The sequence below is a fragment of the Mus caroli genome, unplaced genomic scaffold (assembly GCF_978045245.1).
Source record: "Mus caroli unplaced genomic scaffold, Mus_caroli_1 scaffold_7, whole genome shotgun sequence".
Lineage (NCBI taxonomy): Eukaryota > Metazoa > Chordata > Mammalia > Rodentia > Muridae > Mus > Mus caroli.
This window is the reverse complement of record NW_028227262.1, coordinates 33,043,194-33,063,957: the sequence shown is the minus strand read 5'-3', so window position 1 is coordinate 33,063,957 and position 20,764 is coordinate 33,043,194. Positions and strand designations below refer to the sequence as shown.

Here is a 20,764-nt window from a genome sequence, read left to right as displayed (position 1 = left end):
GCGAGCGGAAGTCCTGAGTTCAATTCCCAGCAACCACATGATGGCTCACAACCATCTGTACAGCTACAGTGTACTCATATACATAAAATAAATAAATGAATCTAGAATGAATAGCCAGGGCCATCCTGTGGCAGGCAGAGCCGTGAGATGCCGGAGGGATGTGGTAGGAAACCACAGAGAGGCGTGGCTCCACATGTGGCAGTCATGGGTAACTGCAGCAGCTGCACCTTCCAGCAGAAAGAAGGGAGCTTATTTCAGAGTCAGCCATCCTCCCTGGGGTGGGCACCAGCAGTTGTGTTTCTGGTTGTGTACCAAGGCCGTAGAGTACTGCGTTCTCATCAAACTGTATTGAGATGTGCTGGCTATAAAGTGCCCGTGTCTTACTATCATTGGCAGGGCGGATCTGCCTGACCACTGGCTGTGCAGCAGCCCCCTCACAGTCCTCAGGAGAGGGCCAGAGACACATGAGGAAGGCGGGATTGTCTTAAAAGAAGTTAGGCGGGGTGAAATCTTCTTTTGTTACTTGAGGCCACTGTGCAAAGTCCTGTCCTCTCAGCTTTAAAGCGTGACACCCATACAGAGAGTCTCTGTGAGGTAGACACCTCCCTAGGTAAGTGTGCCTAAGTCTTCTTGCACCTGCTTGCTCAGGTTTCTCCAGGAGGCACAGTTTTGGGTTGTTGCGTTTTGTTTTGTTTTGTCCCCAGAGCCTTCATCTTTAGATTCCTTGTAGTCTTTTCTCTTCCATTGTGTAGTGATGTACCCTCTCCTCATCCCCATCTTCTGGACAGCTTCTCTTCTGGCAGAGGCTGGAGTCTCTGTACTGGCTAGTTTTTTGTCAACTTGACACAACTGGAGTTATCACAGAGAAAGGAGCTTCAGTTGGGGAAATGCCTCCATGAAATCCAGCTGTAAGGCATTTTCTCAATTATTGATCAAGGAGGGAGGTCCCCTTGTGGGTGGTGCCATCCCTGGGCTGGTTGTCTTAGGTTCTATAAAAGAGCAGGCTGAGCAAACCAGGAGAAGCAAACCAGTAAGTAGCATCCCTCCATGGCCTCTGCATCAGCTCCTGCTTCCTGACCTGCTTGAGTTCCAGTTCTGACTTCCAGCAATATGGAAGTGTAAGCCGAATAAACCCTTTCCTCCCCAACTTGCTTCTTGGTCACGATGTTTGTGCAGGAATAGAAACCCTGACTAAGACACTCTCCATATTGGATGCTAAGGGAAGGGGTAGTGTTCGAACAGGACAGGACCAAATGTCTTTGGGCACTGTCAGTCAGGTGAGGGCCACTCACAGCAGGTGCAGAGGCCACACGACTTCTCAGACACTTCTCAGATTCCACTGGGCTGGATGAGGTTGGCACAGCTTGCTTCTGTGGTGGAAGGAGAGGGCCACTATCTAAACCACTAACTGGGGTTCAGGGTGAAGGAGATGGATGTGGGTGGAGCCATTCTTCCTCCTACACTGAATAGCTCATTCGGACTCACATTACAGAACTCTCTAGTCAATTATTCATATTGAGTTTTGTGTTTTCCCACAGTCAGAGAGGCTTTTGGGCTTGGGGGCAGACATTTTCTATTTTTATTTCATCCAGAAAAAAACATGAACACACAGTTTGTTACTTTTAGGCCAGGGTCAGGGACAGTAGCTCATTGGTAAGTCCCTCATGTTGTTTGAGTGAGGCCTTTGTACATCCCTAGCACTGAACCAGAAAAAGAGAAAGAAATATTGTTGACCCCATGTCTTAGGGTTTTACTGCTGTGAACAGACACCATGACCAAGGCAACTCTTATAAAGTACAACATTTAATTGGAGCTGGCTTACAGGTTCAGAGGTTCAGTTCATTATCATCAAAGCAGGAACAAGGCAGCATCCGGGTAGGCATGATGCAAGAGGAGCTGAGAGTTCTACATCTTCATCTGAAGGCTGCTAGCAGAATACTGGCTTCCAAGCAGCTAGAATGAAGGTCTTAAAGCTCACACTCACAGTGACACACCTACTCCAACAAGGCCACACCTACTCCAACAGGGCCACACATCCTAAATGTGTCACTTCCAGAACAGAGCATATACAAAGCATCAAACCCCATAAAAAGTGGATTGAAATAATGTATCATTTTTTTTTGGTTTTTCGAATAATGTGTCTTAATACACTTTATTTAATGCACCAGCTTTGTAAACAATTATTTTATGTATGTGCTATGTGTGCCAACATGAGTTCATGTGCAGTACTCTAATGCAGGTCCCTGAAGAGGTCATAGGTCATTGACTCCGCTAGAGTTACAGGTTGTTCTGTGCTGCCTGCTGTGGGGGCTGGGAACTGAACCTGGATCCTCTTGAAAGAACAGTAAGCTCCCCCACCTCCGTGTATCACTGGCTGTCTTAGAGCTCTGTGGACCAGACTGGCTTCTTAAATCAACTACACCTCTCTTTAATCCTACTCCTGGCCAACTTTATTTTTTTTAGGCAAGGTCTCAAATAGCCCAGGTTAGCCCAGAATGAGCTTAAACTCTGCCTCCAACTCTAGAATGCTGAGATTACAGGTATGCACTACTATACTGGGTACTTTTTGTGTCAACTTGACACAAGCCAGAGTTACTTAGGAAGAGGGAACCTACATTGAGAAAGTGCCTCCACCAGACTGGCCTGTGGACAAACCTGTAGAGCATTTTCTTGATTGATAATCGATATGGGAAGATCCAGCTCACTATGGGTGGAGCCACCCCAGGCTAGTGATCCTGAGTGCTATGAGAAAATGGGCTGAGCAAGCTATGGGAGCAAGCTGATTCAAGGCAGTCCTCCATGGTTGTGGCTGCATTTCCTGCCTCAAGGTTCTTGCCCTGACTTCCCTCAGCGATGGAAGGTTGCATAGAACTGTAAGCTAAAATAACCCCTTTCCTTCCCAACTGACTTATAAGCATACATGGTTTTTATCATACCAGTAGAAAAGTAGCTAAGACAACCATCATGCACGGTTTCTGCAGTGCTGGCGTTTCACCTGGGATGAGCATGGAAGCAAAGCACTTTACTGAGCTATACCCTGGCCCTATGAACAAGATTGTTCTCTCACTCTCTATCCCCATATTCTCCCCAATTTTCTTCTCACCCCATCCCCTTCTCACTGAATCCCTTCTTTTTCTTCACAGCCAGACCCCCAGTTACTTTGGGATGTATGGGTTTTTTAATTGCCCACTGAGTTTCACTAAGTCTGTTTGCAACAGCATGGATAGGAGTCATTTACTTGAGCAAGGGCAAGTTGCTAGTGGCTCTCTCCCAGGAACCACTAACTTCTGATTACTGCCTGTGGAGGAGGTGAGTGTCTATGAGACTCTCCCCCACCCATGACAGGATGCTGATGAACCTAGTATTTTTCTTTTTCTCCTTCAGATAGAGTCTCACTGTGTAGTGGCAGATCTGTATTCACTATGTAGACCAGGCTGCCCTCAAACTCATAGAGACCTGACTGCCTCTGCCTCCTGATTTAAAGGAGTAAGACTAAAGACATTGTCTTAGTTAGGGTTTTACTGGTATGAACAGACACCATGACCAAGGCAACTCTTATAAAGGACATTTAATTGGGGCTGGCTTACAGGTTCAGAGGTTCAGTTCATTATCATCAAGGTGGAAGCATGGCAGCATCCAGTCAGGCATGGTGCAGGAGGACCTGAGAGTTCTACATCTTCATCTGAAGGCTGCTAACAGAATACTGGCTTCCAAGCAGCCAGGATGAGGGTCTTAAATCACACACCCACCATGACACACCTTGACAAGGCCACACCTAATCTAACAGGACCACACCTTCTAATAGTGCCACTCCCTGGGCCAAGCATATACAAACCATCACATTCCACTCCCTGGCCCCCATTGTCTTGTTCAAACATATGAGTCTATGGCTGGCCATACCTAAACATAGCATAATTCAAAATACATTTAATCCCACTTCAAAGGTCCCCACAGTCTATAGCTGTCTCAATAATGTTAAAAGTCCAAAGTTCAGAGTCTCTTCTGAGATTCATCCAATCACTTAACTTTAATCTTCAAAGCAAGACTGGAAACCAACTGGGCAAACTCCAAACTCTGCATCTCCATGGCTGGTGTCAAAGCAGTCTTCAGATCTCCAACACCTTTTTCATCTTTGTTGACAGTAACAAACTTTCTCCTAGTCTGGTTCTACTGCTTTTTAGCAGCTTTCCTCAGCAGATCGCCCACAGCTCTGGCATAGCAAATATCTTGAGGCAACGTGCCAATGTTACAGCTTCTGTTTCAATGCCTGGGATCCACACATGATCTTCTCATTTGGGCTGGTTGTGAGCCACCATGTGGTTGCTGGGAATTGAACTCAGGATCTTCAGAAGAGCAGTTCTGTGCTCTTAACCGCTGAGCCATCTCTCCAGCCCCCTGCTGTTCATTTCTATACAATGCCAACTCAACACAATAAACCAGGAGACACTTTTTCAAAGCTGATAACACAGCTGTAGTTTGCAAAAATCCAAATTATATATATATATATATATATATATATATATATATATATACATACATACTGCTTCAGTGTCTGCCTCCAGATTCCTGCCTTGAGTTATGTACGTATGTATCTATGTATGTATGTATATATGTATGTATGTATTTACATAAAAAGAACAGTACGGGGAGAGGATATTTGGTGTGGATATAATCAAATACATTGTACACATGTATGAAGTTATCCAAAAATAAATAAATAAATAGATAGATAGATAGATAAATAAATAAATAAATAATTCTTACTAGAGGATGGCTCAGTGGTTAGGAGCACTGGCTGTTTAGTTGGGGACCAAGGTTCAGTAACTTGTGGTAACTCACAATCGTCTGCAACTCCAGTTTCAGGTGATCTAACTCCCTCTTCTGGCTTGCACCAGCACTGCATGCCACTTGGTGTACATCCACACATGCAGGCAAAAACACTCATATCATAAAATAAAGATAAATAGTAAAACTACTTGTATCATTATCATTAACATCATCAATCATCATCATCATCATCTTAAAAAACTGCCTTGAGAGATGGGGGCCGAACCCTAGAAGTAAGGGCCTCGCAGATGATTGGTAAATTCAGTATGCTAGACATGCTCAGACCCTTAGTCTCAGAAAGTTGGGACCCGGAATACTAAGGAGTCGGGACCTTCCGGCTCCACGCCCTGGCGGAACCCATTGTGATGGTGGTTAGGTTTCCGGGCGGCACCTTAGAAGTAGCGCACGAGCGAGGGTGGCGCGCGCAGAAGTGACGCGACTCCGCGCGCGCGCGGGGCGGGGCGGGGCGGGGAAGGGCGGGGCGGGGCCGGGCTGGGCCACGGCGCTGGCGGCTCTGAGGTTTCAGTGCGACTCCAGCCCGTGGCCCCGCCGCCATGAGCACCAAGCAGGTCACCTGCAGGTGAGTGCGCGTCCCCGCTGGGCCTTGGGCGCTGTGGGCCGGCCAGGGAGGGAGGCGAGGGGCCGAGGCGGGCGGTGGCGGGGGGCGGACAGCGGGGATAACGCGCAGGAAGGCCGCGTAGAGGCTAGAGCCGCAAGAGCTGCTGCAACCGCGGCTTGCAGAGAGTGAGCGAGGGCGATTGCGGGGACATACGGGGCGGTCGCATTTCTTCTCCAGCATCACCACTGAGCGGAGAGTCCCATTTCGCGATGCAGGAAACCGAGGCCACCTAGAGAGGTAAAAGCGACACCCATTTAAGGGCAGAAAGGCGGCTTGTTAGACGAAATGGAAAAGCAGAAAACTATTCCGTGACTACTATTTTGAAACAAAAATAGTTGGGTTGAGTAGCAACGTCCTAACTTGGTGACGAGCTTGTGGCTGTCATTGGGGTCTAGTCCTGTGAGTTTGCATGCTCAGGAGGTGCAGCTTGTGAGAATCCCGTCTGTGGAAACCCAAATTTCGAAAGGCTCCAAAATCCAGTACTCTTAAAATAGCTAAATAGAAGGCGGGTGGTGGTGGCGCACGCCTTTAATCCCAGCACTGGGAGGCAGAGGCAGGTGGATCTCTGTGAGTTGAAGCGAGCTTGGTCTACAGAGGGAGTCCAGGACAGCAAAGGCTACACAGAGAACTTTTTCAGGGTATGTGTATAAGCATATATGAAATGATGAATTCTGTGTTTAGACTCTTGTACTATCCCCAAGACCTTATGTACATGGAAATACTGTAAAATACAAAAAAATTAAAGACTCTCCGGAGCCCAGGCTTTTTGGATTAAAGGAGCCTCGGCTTATACAGATTTTAGTTGGTTTCAGTAAATTAAGAAATTGAGGTATAGTTTGGATATGTGGTAAGCATTTAATGACCTTGTTATTTCTCATTAGTTCAGACTCCTAGAACTAATACCTTTATGAAGAGTTCTGCTCGAATTAAGATATTAAGGGTTGGACCATGTACCAAGGTCCCAGGTGGTTTATGTTAAATAGTAATCAGCAAAGTGCAGTTTGTGTGTGTGTGTGTATGTATGTGTGTATGTGTATGCATGTGCTGGTTTTGTGTTAACTTGACAAAATTGACATGAGACAGTGTCATTTGGGAAGCGGGAACCTCTTGGTTGATAACTGATGTGGGAGGACCCATCTTACTGTGGGTGGTGCCACCTCTGGGCTAGTGGTTCTGGGTGCAGTAAGAAAGGCTGAACAAGCCAAGAGGATTAAGCCAGTCAACAGCACTCTCCTTGCCTCTGCATTAGCTCCTGCCTGGAGTCCTGCACTGGCCTCCCATAGTGATGGAGTAAGACACTTAAGTAGAAGATACCCACAAGTCTAAGCTCTCCTCCCAGAGTCGCTTTAGGTCCTGGTGATTTATCACAGCAATGGGCACTTTTCGACAGTCCTGTAACAGTGCTCGCAGGTCATTGCTACTAGAACGTCTTTGTTGAGGGTGAGTGTACGGGTGATTACTGCCTTCCCTCTGCAGGAGGAAGTGCTCCTATCACAGTGGCCTTTAAAGCAGACTCCAGCTACTTAGAAAATAACCTTGAAACTCTGCTTCTTTACAGTTTGGTTGTTTGAACTCAGAAATCCGCCTGCCTCTGCCTCCCGAGTGCTGGGATTAAAGGCGTGTGCCACCACTGCCCAACTCCTAGGTGCTTTTTAGTTCTACCACTTAAAGGCTTTCCTAAGACGAGTGTCTACAAAACCTTCATGTAATGCTTGAGTGCACCCTTCCCTTTTTATTCAGTCTTGGGCCCCAGCCTAAGGATCGACACTTCCACACTCAGGATGGGTCTTCCCACCTCTCCCTCACAGTCATGACAGGAGATTTGTCTCCCCAGTGATCTGCAGTCAGTAGCATCCATCACAACCTTGAGATCTGTCAACCCTATGAACATCTTCCACAGTGAAAGGACCTTGGTATTGTCAGGTTTTCCCTAAGGTTAGGTTAGCGTCAGAGTGACACGGATGTGAAGCTAGCATTGAGTCTTAGACCCCGTGATCAACTGAAGGACGTTTCAGAGTTTTCACATGTTCTCATTCTCACAAAAATGTATGAAAAGGAAGTTTCCTTGCAAAAGGGTATGAAGGATGGGACTGGAGAGTTAAGGATGCTGACTACTCCTACAGAGAGACCAGGTTCAATTCTAGCATTGGTATAGTGGCTCATAGCCATGTGTAACTCCAGTTCTAGGGGGTCTGACAGGGTTCTGCCTCTTCAGGCATCACACGTGTACACAGTGCAAAGACATAGCCACAGGTAACACATAGACACACACACTTTTTTTTTTTTTTTAAGCTGTGAAGGAGTCAGGCTCTGCTAAATACAAAGTATTTAAGTGGGAAAATTGCAATATCAGTAGGTTTGTGTTTGTGGTGAGAGAGTATGATTTCTCATTTCATTTACAAAAGCCTTGTCCCTGACAGTGAAAACTTAATAGAAAATGCTCAAGGACTGATTTGTTTGTGGGTTTAGGACCCAGTTTCTTAAACTGTGAGTCTTTTTTGTTGTTGTTTTTCAAGACAGGGTTTCTCTGTGTAACCCTGGCTGTCCTGGAACTCACTCTGTAGACCAGGCTGGCCTCGAACTCAGAGATCCGCCTGCCTCTGCCTCCCAAGTGCTGGGATTAAAGGTGTGTGCCACCACTGCCCAGCCTAAACTGTGAGTCTTAATTCCATGTATGTTGAAATCACAAAATATTTTGAGGTGATAAAATATTTCTTTAAAACATAATATTTATGGCCAGGTGGTGGCGGTATACACCTTTGATTCCAGCACTCAGGAGGCAGAAGCAGGTGGAACTCTGAGTTAAAGGCCAGCCTGGCCTATAGATCTTGTTCCAGAATCCAAGTCTAAATGAAGAAATCCTTGAGTCTTGAGGGGCATTTCTCAAAGAATTACCAAGCCTGGTGTGGTGGTGGGCCTGTGCTCTCAGCCACTTGAATCTGAGGCAGGGGAGTCAATAGAATCAGTTAAGTCCTGGAGTTCAGGGTCAGTTGAGATGATATATTAAAAAACTTTTTGAGTCAGAAAATAAAAAAGAATTGCCCAATTGTTTAGATATGGAATATCTTCTTGTCTGGAGGAGTCCCAGGGCCAACTACATTCACACCTGGAGACTGGCTAGATAGATTCATGATGTTTAGCATACAGCTAGACTGCAGGCCAAGGCTGTTACACTAGCTTAGCAGCAGTACACAGCCAGGTGAGGGAGAACAGGAGTCCAGAGGGTGGTCCCTTCTGTGGAGAAGCACACAGCACTTTCCTCACCTGAGGTATCAGGTGGGGTACAGGATGGGACCAGTGCAGCTTCTGCCGGTGACCCACCTTCCAGACTCAAGAGGAAACAGCTTTTGTGTGAACCATAATGGTACAACTGAGGCACTGTGAGCTGTTTTTACCATTAGAGAAACTCTGACTATACCATCAGCTTCTAGAAGCCAGAGGATGTTCTTAGGCCAGCTCAGAGGTCTTGGACTTGCTGTGGTGGCTTCTTTCCATGGTCTTACTTGCTCTCTCCACCCCTATCCCTATCTGCTGAGAAGCAAGCCCAAGGCCTCTGAACGCTGTGGGCTCTCCCTGGGGTTCGTCGTCAACACTCCCTCTAGCCTCCTAGCAAGCTACAAACCATGTTGGGCTTGGAAAGTGTCTCCTGGGACACGTGGGTGACTCCTGGAAGTTCAGAACTTTCCATTTCCCATCTTGACGGTGAGACTCAGGGGAAGGAAGTTGATAGGTGGGCCTGGCCAGCTCTTCTGCTTTCATGGATGTGCAAGGCAAAGATGCAGGCTTGCTCCATAAGCTAAGCAGGAGGTGGGCATCTTCAGCAGCCTGCCCACTCTGTCGTGAATGTTATGGACACTGTACTCTGGTCTACTTGCTGTCGTGGAAAAGGCCAGGTGCTGGACTGTGCTTTGCTTTTGCCTTGCTGATTTAACCACAGGGCCAGCTCTCCAAGGAGTAGGGCCTTGCTTTTGCCAACAGTGTCAATGTGGATGTGCTCAGTGATCCAGTCTTTGAGTTTTGGGACTGAGAGGAAGAAGAGGCAGGTAGGTTCTAAGGAGTCATCTTGTGTAGCTTGGACAGGGCAAGTTGTAGGTCATGGCTCTCTGGAATCAGCTGGTGAGTCAGCTCATTCATGGCCACTGTTAACCCTTTATGTGATCTCATTTCATGTGTGCCTCACATTGTATTTGTTCAATGGAATGTGAAGAGGCTGTACCCAAAAGCCTACTTTCACAGCGTTCTTTACCACAAGGGAGCGGGGCAAGGTAAACTAGGCAGGCCAGTAGCAACACAGTTGGCTGGCTCAGGGTCCAGTCTGCTGGTCCACTTTGCCTGATGAGGGAAATTTTATTCCTCTGTGTGTGTGTGTGTTCCTTTTTTCTACAAGTTGTTGTATGTAGCTAGTCTGGCATTTGGCTTATGGCTTCAGCATCTCAAGTGCCTGCTACGTTCTTAAATAAGTTTAAAAATATCCGCTCCAATAAAGCTGTACTGGAAAAGCATTTCTGAGCCTTTTGTAAAGGGGCTGTTTTACCTTCTGCAGGCCCCCTCTCCCTGCAGTGTGTCCCTGCAGTGTGTCCCTGCAGGCTGACTGTACCACAGTAGGGAGTGTTCTGCAGTCTCCAGAAATCCTGGCCTAAGCATGTGCCTCTCAGCTTCCCGGGCACCTCATTTTGAGCATGCCAGCAGTGTTCCAGCTGCTGACCAGGTGACCTGGCGAGCTCTGGTAGTGTGATTCCAGTCGAGGCTCCCAGCAGGCCTGCCCCCACCTCACCCCACACAGAGCTACCTTCCAGTCTCCACTTACCATGCTGCCCTCCCTCAGCTCTGTCTGTGTCTCCTGTCTCTTTGCTTCCCCAGCATTCAGCCTTCACTTGGAAGATCCATCAGTGTGACTAAGACCACTTGTCTTGTCCTTCATAGGCCTTAGTAAGAGCTGCACTCTGGGGAGCCTGAATAAAGCTGCGCTGAGCCGAGCAGTTCACACTGCACCCACTCATTTAAAAGTGATGTCAGCCTTCTGTTACTACAAAGGCAGTTATATAATATGTTCACAGTAGAAACACTGGGAAGGGCAGATGCTGTAAAAAGAAAAATGTCAAATGCCTGGGTTCTGGCAGCCTGCGGTCAGCATCAACAGCTTTGAGAGCTTTTGCCCTTTGCATATGTATTGAGCTTATCCCAGTCTACCTTCCACCCTCTTTTCCCTCTCCCATTGTCCCTTATCCTAGACAGTTAAATACTTGGGTGGATCACCACTCTTAGCTCACTAGTTTATATTTATGATATTTTTAACCAAAATGAGATCCTGTATATGACTTAAAAAAAAAAAAAAGAATGTTGTGTGTACTAGTTAGTTTGTTGTCAGTACAAGCTAAGAGTTGTATGGGAAGAGAAGTGTTGAGAATGCTTCCACCAGCTTGACCTGAAGGCAAGCCTGTTACTGCTTTTTCTTGATTAGTAATTGGTGTGGGAGGGAGAATCCAGCTCACTGGGCTGAGCAAACCAGTCAGCAGCCTTGAGTTCCCTCAGTAATGGACTGCGACCTGGGAATTGAAAGCTGAACTAGACCCTTTCTAACTCACAGTGCTTTGGTCATGATGTTCATTGTAAGAGTAGAAGCCCAGGAGGATACTGGATAATGGGAATCTCATAGCGTAGGTTTACCAGGGCACCTGTGTTACAGTCCATTCACAGTCATGTAAGCAATCCCTGGAGCTCTACCTGTTAGACAAAAACATATGCGGCACCCCACAGTCTTCCCCCTTAACTGCCAACAGTCCCTCTGCTTTCTGCTTCTGTGAATTTTTAACTGTTCAGAGTGCCTTACATGAATCTGTTGGCACGATGTCCTTAAGGCTCATTCATGTCATGAGTTGGAAATGTTTTCCTTTTTAAGACTGAATAATATCCCATGATATGTACATACATTTTATGAGGTTTGTGCATTTTTTCCTTTTCTTTTTCTTTTTTTTTTTTTTTTTTTTTTTTTTTTTGAGACGAAGGCTCTCTGTGTATCCCTGGCTGGCCTTGGTTTTTTGTTTGTTTTTTAAGCCTAGGTGTCATGTGCAGTCTAGCTTCAGATTTGTTAGGCGTCTAAGGATGACCTTGAATTTCTGATCCTTCTGGCTCTTATCTCCTAGTGCTTGGATTATAGGCATGCATTGCCACATCTGCTTTATTCTGTGCTAGGAGTAGGATTCATGGCTTAGCACATGCTAGGCAAGCACCCTACCAATAGAGCTAAATCCCCAGTCTCCTAAGAGTGCTAGGATTTCAGGTCTATGCCACCGTGCCCAGCATCACTCGTGGCTTCCAATGCCACTGTCTTCTTTGGGGATCAGTACAGCAGCATTGTGAGGCAGTATGTGTTGTCTTCATGGACAGGTGAGACAGCAAGGATGGGGAAGAGGGCTTTGGGGACTTGGCTGAGCCTGGGACTTTCTCGGTCATCTTTTTTGACAGCTCCAGGAGAATGGGGAGGCGGGTTTTCTTTCCTGACATGTTTTTCCAGTTATAAAACTGATATCTTACATATTTAACATAAATCAAGAGCTTCTCCATAGAAGGGTTTTGAAGAACATTTTATGTGTATGAATGTATACTTGCATGTATGTCTTTGCACCACATGCACGCAGTGATTAAAGAGGCCGGAAGAGGGCATCAGATCCCCCTGAGACTGGAGTTGAAGATGGTGGTTAGTTGTGCTATAGAGGCTGGAAATAAGAGTCTGGGTCCTTTGCAAAAGCCGCAAGTGCTCTTAACCCCTCAAGATAGAAACTTTTGAGATAATTTTTCTACAAAGCTGATCTTAGGAAAATGAGTGCACTGTGGGCGCTTGGTGTGTAGTGCTCGAGAGTCCTCCAAGGCATAACTCAGCTCTCCTGTATTTGGCTTCTCAGGTATTTTATGCATGGCGTATGTCGAGAAGGCAGCCAGTGCCTGTTCTCACATGACTTGGCGAACAGCAAGCCGTCCACCATCTGCAAATACTACCAGAAGGGCTACTGCGCCTATGGTGCACGCTGCAGGCAAGGCTGCCACGACTGTGGTTACTGGAGCTGTTTGGTTTTGTTGACAGGGTTTTATGCCGCCTAGGCTGACTTCAAACTTTATATGTAGCCAAGGCTGGCTTTAAATTCTGGTCTCCTGTCCCCATCTCCAATGGTGGGAATACAGCTGTATGCCATATGCCTACCTGATCATGGGCCTTGATGTGGGGAGATTTTAACTTAAAATTGTATTTAGAATATTAATAATTTGTGTCTGACCTTTAAACCCTGTATAGCACACCCTAGACTGTCCCACTGCTACAAGACCATACTCTCACTGGTTTTGTGTGTCACACGGTGATATGCCATTGGTTTGAAAGCCATTTCTGGTTCATGCTCAGGTGACTTGTGGCGTGGATGCTATGACATTCATGCACACAGAGCTCTGTTGCTCCAGGCTAGACAACTGTGAGGTGCTTCATGCTTTGGTGAGCAGAGCCCATCTGGTCCTCACTGTCTGGCAGAGTTGTAGAGTTTGAGTGGGTCACCTGTTCATACACCCACCCCAATCAGTGTGTCCTGAGGATTCCTACCAAGGGGCCTGTCATGGTAGCACAGGTGTCAAGGGCTTTCCTTGGCAGTAGATGGGTTTCTGTCAGTCGTACTGGGACACAGGTGTGGGTATAGGTAGCAGGACACATGGCCCCAATAGCCCCTTTCAGTTGAGAGTACAGAAACAGGTCCTTGCCCACCTTAGTGAGTTCAGCTGTTGGTGGCTAGGAGTGCAGGGGAGGGGAGGGTGCAGGTGTTAGGGCTTGCATGGCCATGACACATGTTATGTTTTGTTCAGATATGATCATACAAAGCCCCCAGCTGCAGCAGGTGGAGCTGTGGGCCCTGCACCCAACCCTTCGCCCTCCTCAGGCCTGCATAGTCCTCACCCTTCTCCCGACATTGCCACATCTGTTATGAGGACACATTCGAAAGAACCTGGAAAACGGGAGAAGAAGACACTGGTGCTCAGAGACCGCAGTGAGTGAAGTGCAGCCTTTGCTGCCTCTGGGTAGCTTAGTGCTGTGCTGCTCTCAGGCCTCCTTCTCACGACACTCCTGACACTCCAAGGAGCCTAGAGTTGATCTGAAAACAGGCTGCAGAGCCAAAGGTGTATCTCCACAGCTTGACTGAGCTCCACTTTGAGCCCAGCAAAGCATCAGAGGAGTCTTTTGTCACATGAAGTTGCCTCTTCAGAGGAGTCACCGACTATTCATTTCTAGCTGGGTGTTTTAATGGTGGGCATGTGTCACTTTCTTGTTTGGTGCTGTGACCTGGTAGTGACTACTTTGGGGGTTTCAAGAGCATCTTCAGACATAGCATAAGGACGAGGTCTGGGCCCATAGCAGGTTTGAGAGAAAAAAGGCATCAAATGGTAAAGGCTTTTGAGCTGCTGGGCCGCGCTGGGAAGTTTCCTAGTTCTTGGAGTTATCCCCCTGGAATAGACACATTCTACTCCTAGCAAACACATCATCAGCTTGATGCAGTGGGTCATCTCTGACAATATCAGCAGTGTGTGACAGGGCAAAATCCCACTGACTTCAGGTCTCAGGATTTTTGCATTTACAAAGGAGCCCCTGTGTTCTGTTCTTCTTGTTCCTTCATGTTTTGAGGTGGTTTTAGCATTAAGTGGTCTGTATGTTGCCATCTTGTATTCTGTATAAAAAGACTACATTTTCTTTTGCTGTTCACGCATGTTCTACTGCCTGGGCCACCCTCCAGCCTCTGTACTGTTGTTGCTCTTGGGCCTGCTTTTTACTAGCTATTCCTAGTGTGGGCTGTTAGTTGATAGGACAGGTCAAGCATGTTCCTGTGTGTGTGTGTGTATTTTGTGTTGAGATCTCATTTGTATGTGTGTATTTTGTGTTGAGATCTCACTGGTCTGGCTGAAGACAAGACTCCTCCAAGCAAAGTGAATAATCCAGGTGGCTGCAGTAACCCTCAGACCAGCCCAGAGATGAAGCCCCATTCCTACCTAGATGCCATCAGGACTGGCCTGGATGACTTGGAGGCCAGCAGCTCCTACAGCAATGAGCCGCAGTTGTGCCCCTATGCTGCCGCTGGGGAGTGCCGCTTCGGAGATGCCTGTGTCTACCTGCATGGGGACATGTGTGATATCTGCAGGCTTCAAGTCCTCCACCCCTTTGACCCAGAACAAAGGAAAGCTCACGAGAAGGTAACTTGAAAACCTTGGCATGAAATCATTTGAAGAAACCTGAATGAACCACAGGACGGAGTCATTCAGGAGTCTCACAGACATCTTTCTGCCAGAAATTCCTGTGTTACATTCTTGGCTTGTTTTTATTCTGGTTTTAAGTTCTTTTCCTGTTGCCATTTTTGATTATTGAGAACAAAGAAGAATAAGAAGTATTAGAAATGCAAAGTTCAGGGCTGGAAAGATGGCTCACCAGTTAAGAGCACTTGCTGAGCCTGGCAGTGGTGGCACACATCTTTGATCCCAGCACTCAGGAGGCAGAGGCAGGTGGATATCTGAGTTCAAGGCCAGCCTGGTCTACAGAGTGAGTTTCAGGGCAACCAAGACTACACAGAGAAGCCCTGTCTCAAACCAAAAAACAAAACAAACAAAAAACCAAAGAAATAACAAAAAAATCAAAGAAACAACAAAAAATAGCTGTTTTGTGCAGCGTCCTATAACTCCAGCCCCAGAGCCCAGCATCCTCTTCCTACTTCTATAAGAACCTCATTTATGTGTGAGCACACCACACACACACACACACACACACACACACACACACACAGCCCTCTTACACACATCTTTCTTCCCTAGGTTTACATGTCTCTGTAGTTAGGATACAGCAGTCAATGTTTGGAAACTTTGAAAATCCTTTATTATGGACTTTCCTTAATATTATTACCTATCAATCTATCTAATTATAACTAAATGTGTATGCATGTGTGCGCGCGCAGGTGAGTACCTATAGAGGTGAGAAGAAAATGTAGAAACCTTGGCCTAGCATTACAGGCAGTTGATGAGGGTGCTGAGACTAAAACTCATCTCCTTTAGAAGAGCAACAAGAGCTCTTAACTGTCCACCATTCCTCTAGCCCTTTTACCATGGACTCTTTTAAGAGCCAAGTCCTGGAAGGTGATGAATATCCCTGGTCTCTGGGTCCGCGCTATCCACACGCAGAGCGCTGTGCTGTGCACTCGACTCAGCAGGGCCTGGATCTCCTCATCTGCCTGGTTTTTTTGAGTTCACTCAGCTCAGTGTTTACTGTATTGATGTGGCATGGGATAGGCATGACATGCAGAAGAGCCCAAGCCCTGTGACCCGGTATGTGTGAATGCTACAACCTCCACAGTAACCTCAGTGTGCAGAAATCCATGGCTGGTAAGCTGGAGGTGACCGTATCTTACTAGGGAATTTAGAACAAGGACAAGGTGGCTTGAGGTCTACTTTGTGGTCAGATCTGTGTGTCCTGAATCCAGGGACTATACACACAGCTTCTAGTAGCTTCTGTGACTGTGTGGCTGCAACTCCTGGGATCTTGGCCAAAGAGAACCTAAGACTTCCCTTCCTGTCATTCTCAGATGTGTATGTCGACTTTTGAACATGAGATGGAAAAGGCTTTTGCCTTCCAGGCGAGCCAGGACAAAGTGTGCAGCATCTGCATGGAGGTGATCCTGGAGAAAGCATCTGCTTCTGAAAGGAGGTTTGGCATTCTCTCCAACTGCAGCCACACCTACTGCCTGTCCTGCATCCGGCAATGGAGATGTGCCAAGCAGTTTGAAAACCCAATCATAAAGTGAGTGCAGCTGGGCTTCTCTGCTACCCTCTGGAGCCCAGGCCCCCAGCTGTGTACAGAGCCTGTACAGATCATCCTGAGTCCATCTGCCTGTCTTAGTGACCAGCCTCTCTGATCTCTACATACTGGGAACTCTGCTGCACATCGTCAGGTGGTGTTGCTGGGTTCTGTTTTGCAGCCCTCATGGACAGTTGTCGTGTCTACCTTAGGCTAGCTGCCTTGTAACCTTTGGTTCTTCAGGTGTTTTCACCTTAATAAAGGGGCTGAGGCTCCCTTGGAGAAAGGCTCCTATGCACTTCCCACTCCCTTGTGCACATTGTTGGGGGACTTGCCTATGTGCAGCAGTTTCATAGAGAAAAGAGCACAGTTCTATGGCATCCAGTGCTTTGCAGAGTTGCTCAGCTGACATGCAGTCTAGTTTTAGAAACTTCACCGTCCCCGAAGCCTGCACTGCCACCCACCCACCCTTGTCTTCTGTCATGTGGTCTCCAGCCAAGCTCTTTCTCTACAGAAACCTTACTCTGCTTGTCCTCATGCACACCCTTTTCCCTCAGCAAATGTTCCAGGGCCACCCCTGACGAGCACGCTCAGCAGTTACTGCCTTTTTTCTCTGAGAACAGCTAGTGGGCACTCAGACACAAGACTAGACCCCAGCAGTGGTCACAGTTGCTTGGCCTCTAACCGAACAGCAACACATTGTTCCCCCAAAGTGCTCACACCATATCTCACTCTTACCTGCAGATCCAGCTTCTTGTACTTGGCTTTATTTCTAATCTGAGCTGTCATCTTGCCTTCCATAGTCCCTGAAGATAATGAGCATTGTTTTGTGTGTTTATTGGCTGTCCTGGGTGAATACTCAGGACTCTGTTTCTTACAGGAGCTGCTCTTAGACGATGGTAATTGTGTCTTTGGCCATGTGTTTGAGCACCAATGTTTGCAGTGGTGTGTGCAGAGGATTCATGGCGTGTTTCTCCTTACTGACCTATTGGTTTTGTTGTCTTTTCAGGTCTTGTCCAGAGTGCCGTGTGATATCAGAGTTTGTAATTCCAAGTGTGTATTGGGTAGAAGATCAGAATAAAAAGAATGAATTAATTGAAGCTTTCAAACAGGGAATGGGGTAAGTGACTTGATTTCATAAGGGGAAATACCTTATGAAATCATACCTACATGGCTGGGTATGGTTTGAGCCTCTGTCACCTTCAGGTTTCCCAAGAATATGGACCTGGTAGATGGATCTCAGAGCTTCTTGCTCCCGCCAGGCATTTTTCCTGGGCTTTGGGCTACAGAGCTCAGTGAGTGAGGCCTTGAGGAAGCAGTTGAGTTCTAAGATGAGCCTACGCCTATGTGCCAAGGTTGTCTTTCCATCTCTGATTGCCCATGCATTTAACAAGTACTACTGAGGATCTGCCGTCGCACAACCTGTCCATTGCAAGGCCCAAAGAAGCTGACAGTGTCAGCCTCAATACAACTCACACTTAGGAAAGGAAAGTAACGACCAGTAAGGTGAATAAGGCAAAGAGCCTGCCTCAGATGAGGTGGAAGATGAGAACCAACCCCCAGATGCTTGTCATGACACTCTGTTGCCTTGTCTGGCCTCAGCTTGCTGCCCAGTCACCCTCATGCTGCTGGGATTACAGGCATGCACAACCACACCTGCCACCTTTTTTTTTTTTTTTTTAGATTTATTTATTTTATGTATGTGAGTACACTGTAACTGTACAGATGGTTGTGAGCCTTCATGTGGTTGTTGGGAATTGAATTTTTGGGATCTCTACTCACTCCAGTCAACTCCGTTCGCTCAGTCTGTGCTTGCTCTGGCCCAAAGATTTGTTTATTTTTATTATTATTATTATTATTGTTATTATTATTATTATACATAAGTACACTATAGCTGACTTCAGACGTACCAGTGTCAGATCTCATTACAGATGGTTACGAGCCACCATGTTTCCTGGGATTTGAACTCAGGACCTTCAGAAGAGTAGTCAGTGTTCTTACCCACTGAGGCATCTCTCCAGCCACTGGCATCTTTTTAAAAGAACTATTTTTGTAGGAATTTTCCACAGACTATCCCACTGTCTTCTCTGTGTCCTCTGTCATCACCATCATTTGTATTGGGAATAATACATATGTTATATTTACATTATTACAAAACCCTCAAGGCAACATCAGATTTGCCATTTAAAATTTTTTCCTTTTATGTCATTGTTTTTATTAAGACAGGATCTCACTGTGTAGTGCTGGCTGGCCTGGAACTTGCTACATAGACTAGGCTGGCCTACAAGTCAAAAGATCCACCTGTCTGTGTCACCCAAGTACTGGAGTAAAAGGCCTGCATGACCATGCCTGGCCAAAATACATTTTTTTTAAAGTGCACCCCTCCCCAATTATTTATTTTGGAAGTTCTCATATTTATCTAGATTCTGTGGCTTGATATTTACACATTTTTTTCTCCTGTCATGTGATTATGTCCACCCACGAGAGGGCAGATGCTTCCAGACAGAACTGGTTGGGCTTAGAAAGGTGCTGGGCTGAAGTTTGACATTGTTTCACTGTTGTTGATGTTGCCTGGCTGAGCATCCCTCTGGTGAATGTTCTTGGGCAGTCTCCAGACACAGGGTTTGTGCCAGGCACCACCCGGGAAAGGAGAAAGGAGTGAGGTCATCTCCCATCAAAGGTGATGGGACAGTATGGTGGCAGACTTCGTCAGTAACCCAGGCCAGAACTGACAAAGTACTCGAGTACACCTTGGATGCAAGAAGGAAGTTGTATCCTTGTGGGCTAGACAGCAGCAGTTCCACTGTGGTCCTTTGAAGAGGTTGGAGACCTACTAGTGTGATGCGAGGATGTCAAGGAAGGCATGACTAGCAGCCAGGCAGCCATGCATACTGCCCTGCTAACGGGACAGTGGCACTGGAGGGTCAGGTGGGTTTGGTGTTTGGTTTGTCTGTAGATTAGATGAATGTAAGAGCTGAGAACACCAAGTGAGGTAGCCAAACTGGAGGAGAAAGAGGAGGGAAGACAAGGTTTGTTTTTGATACAGGGTCTTGCTTTATAGCCCTGGCTGGAGTATCTGTAGACTAGACTAGCCTCAAACTGGGGGACCTTCCTGTCTCTGCTTTCCAAGGTCTGTGCCACCATACCCAATGAGAAGGCAGTTCAGCACCCCTTGGAGAGCTGAGAGTTTACTGTCCAGACCATAAGAAAAAAAGAGTTAAGCTAGGTTCTAAACAGCAGAAGGTATCTGCTAAGACCTGCTTTCCCAGGCTGACAGGATTCCTGACCAAGAGGAAAGGAAACTAACTCACTTGCTTTGGAGACCTGAGCAGAGCAAGTGAACCAGCTTCAGACCTCAGCATGCTGGAGTTATCCAAGCCTCACTCAGCCCTAGTGCAGCACTGGAGCTCAGTGATGGGGTGGGGGTGGGGCACCCTGCTTCTAAGCACTGCGGCATCCCACACAGTGCATCCCAGCAGCTTGAGAATCAGAATACCAATGTGAGGTCACCAGGCCACCTCACTTCTCCCAGCAAGGCTTCCCCAGTGGAAAAGGAGAACACAGTAGTAGTCACGCTTAATTCCATTTTTCCATCAGCCTCAGATTTTGTGTTTTTCAGGAAAAAGGCATGCAAATACTTTGAACAAGGCAAGGGGACCTGCCCCTTTGGAAGCAAGTGCCTTTACCGTCATGCTTACCCTGATGGGCGGCTGGCAGAGCCAGAGAAACCTCGGAAGCAGCTAAGCTCTGAAGGCACTGTGAGGGTAAGCTGTAGGGATTCCTGGGTGCTTACTGTCCAGGCTCCTAGTAGCTTTGGCAGCAGAGCAGGACTCAGCATAAGCAAAACACAAGCTGGCACTCAGCGTCTGCTGCTATCTCCATTGACCCAGGGGTGTTTGTTGGCTGTTTTTGCAGTTCTTTAACTCAGTTCGGCTTTGGGATTTTATCGAGAACCGAGAAACCCGGCAAGTCCCCAGCAATGACGATGTAGATGTGACAGAGCTAGGAGACCTCTTCATGCACCTTTCTGGAGTAGAATCATCAGAACCCTAGTCAGTGCTCACTGACGCCTTCTTTTGGCTCTGCAGTCAACTTTCCAAGGCATGGTGCGGACGCATTTGTCACCGACCCGAGGTGACATGGTACTGGGATGTGAGTGCAGTAGTGAGTCCCCTTGGGAAGGGAAGGGAGATCACCAAGTCCATGGAATCACTACATTTAGAGTTGAGCTCTCAGTTGTACCTCCAGCCCCTTTCTCAGGGACCAGCTATGTGGTCCAGCTGTTTTAATTGAGTGCTTTTAAATGAAACCTGACTGCCATCTTTCTTTTGTGACTTTCTTCCTTAAGCAACAGTAAACTTGCAGCTGCTCATAAAGCAGCAGATCTGTTTTTTTTTTTTTCCTTGCCAAGACATCGCCAGCCCTGTAGAAGGCTCCTCTGCAGTGACCATCTCTAATAGAGTTGTTGAGCCTTGGAATTGATGCAGCTGTGTGTAGTGAGAACACATCTG

General features: G+C 47.0%; 1 protein-coding gene across 2 annotated transcripts; it reads left to right on the top strand.

Annotated features, from left to right (window-relative positions):
• Nucleotides 1–5,292: 5,292 nt before the first annotated feature.
• Nucleotides 5,293–20,575, top strand: Mkrn2 (makorin ring finger protein 2). Of its 2 annotated transcripts, none has more exons than XM_021165726.2 (8): nucleotides 5,293–5,407; nucleotides 12,349–12,477; nucleotides 13,289–13,470; nucleotides 14,361–14,665; nucleotides 16,042–16,256; nucleotides 17,263–17,373; nucleotides 19,873–20,017; nucleotides 20,169–20,575. In XM_021165726.2, the coding sequence occupies exons 1-8, from the start codon at nucleotides 5,382–5,384 to the stop codon at nucleotides 20,304–20,306; spliced, it is 1,251 nt and encodes a 416-aa protein (XP_021021385.1). In that variant the 5' UTR covers nucleotides 5,293–5,381; the 3' UTR covers nucleotides 20,307–20,575. The 2 variants fall into 2 exon arrangements, with proteins under 2 accessions (XP_021021385.1, XP_085696274.1); XM_085840148.1 differs by lacking the exon at nucleotides 5,293–5,407 and adding an exon at nucleotides 5,502–5,683.
• The last annotated feature ends 189 nt before the right edge of the window (nucleotides 20,576–20,764 follow it).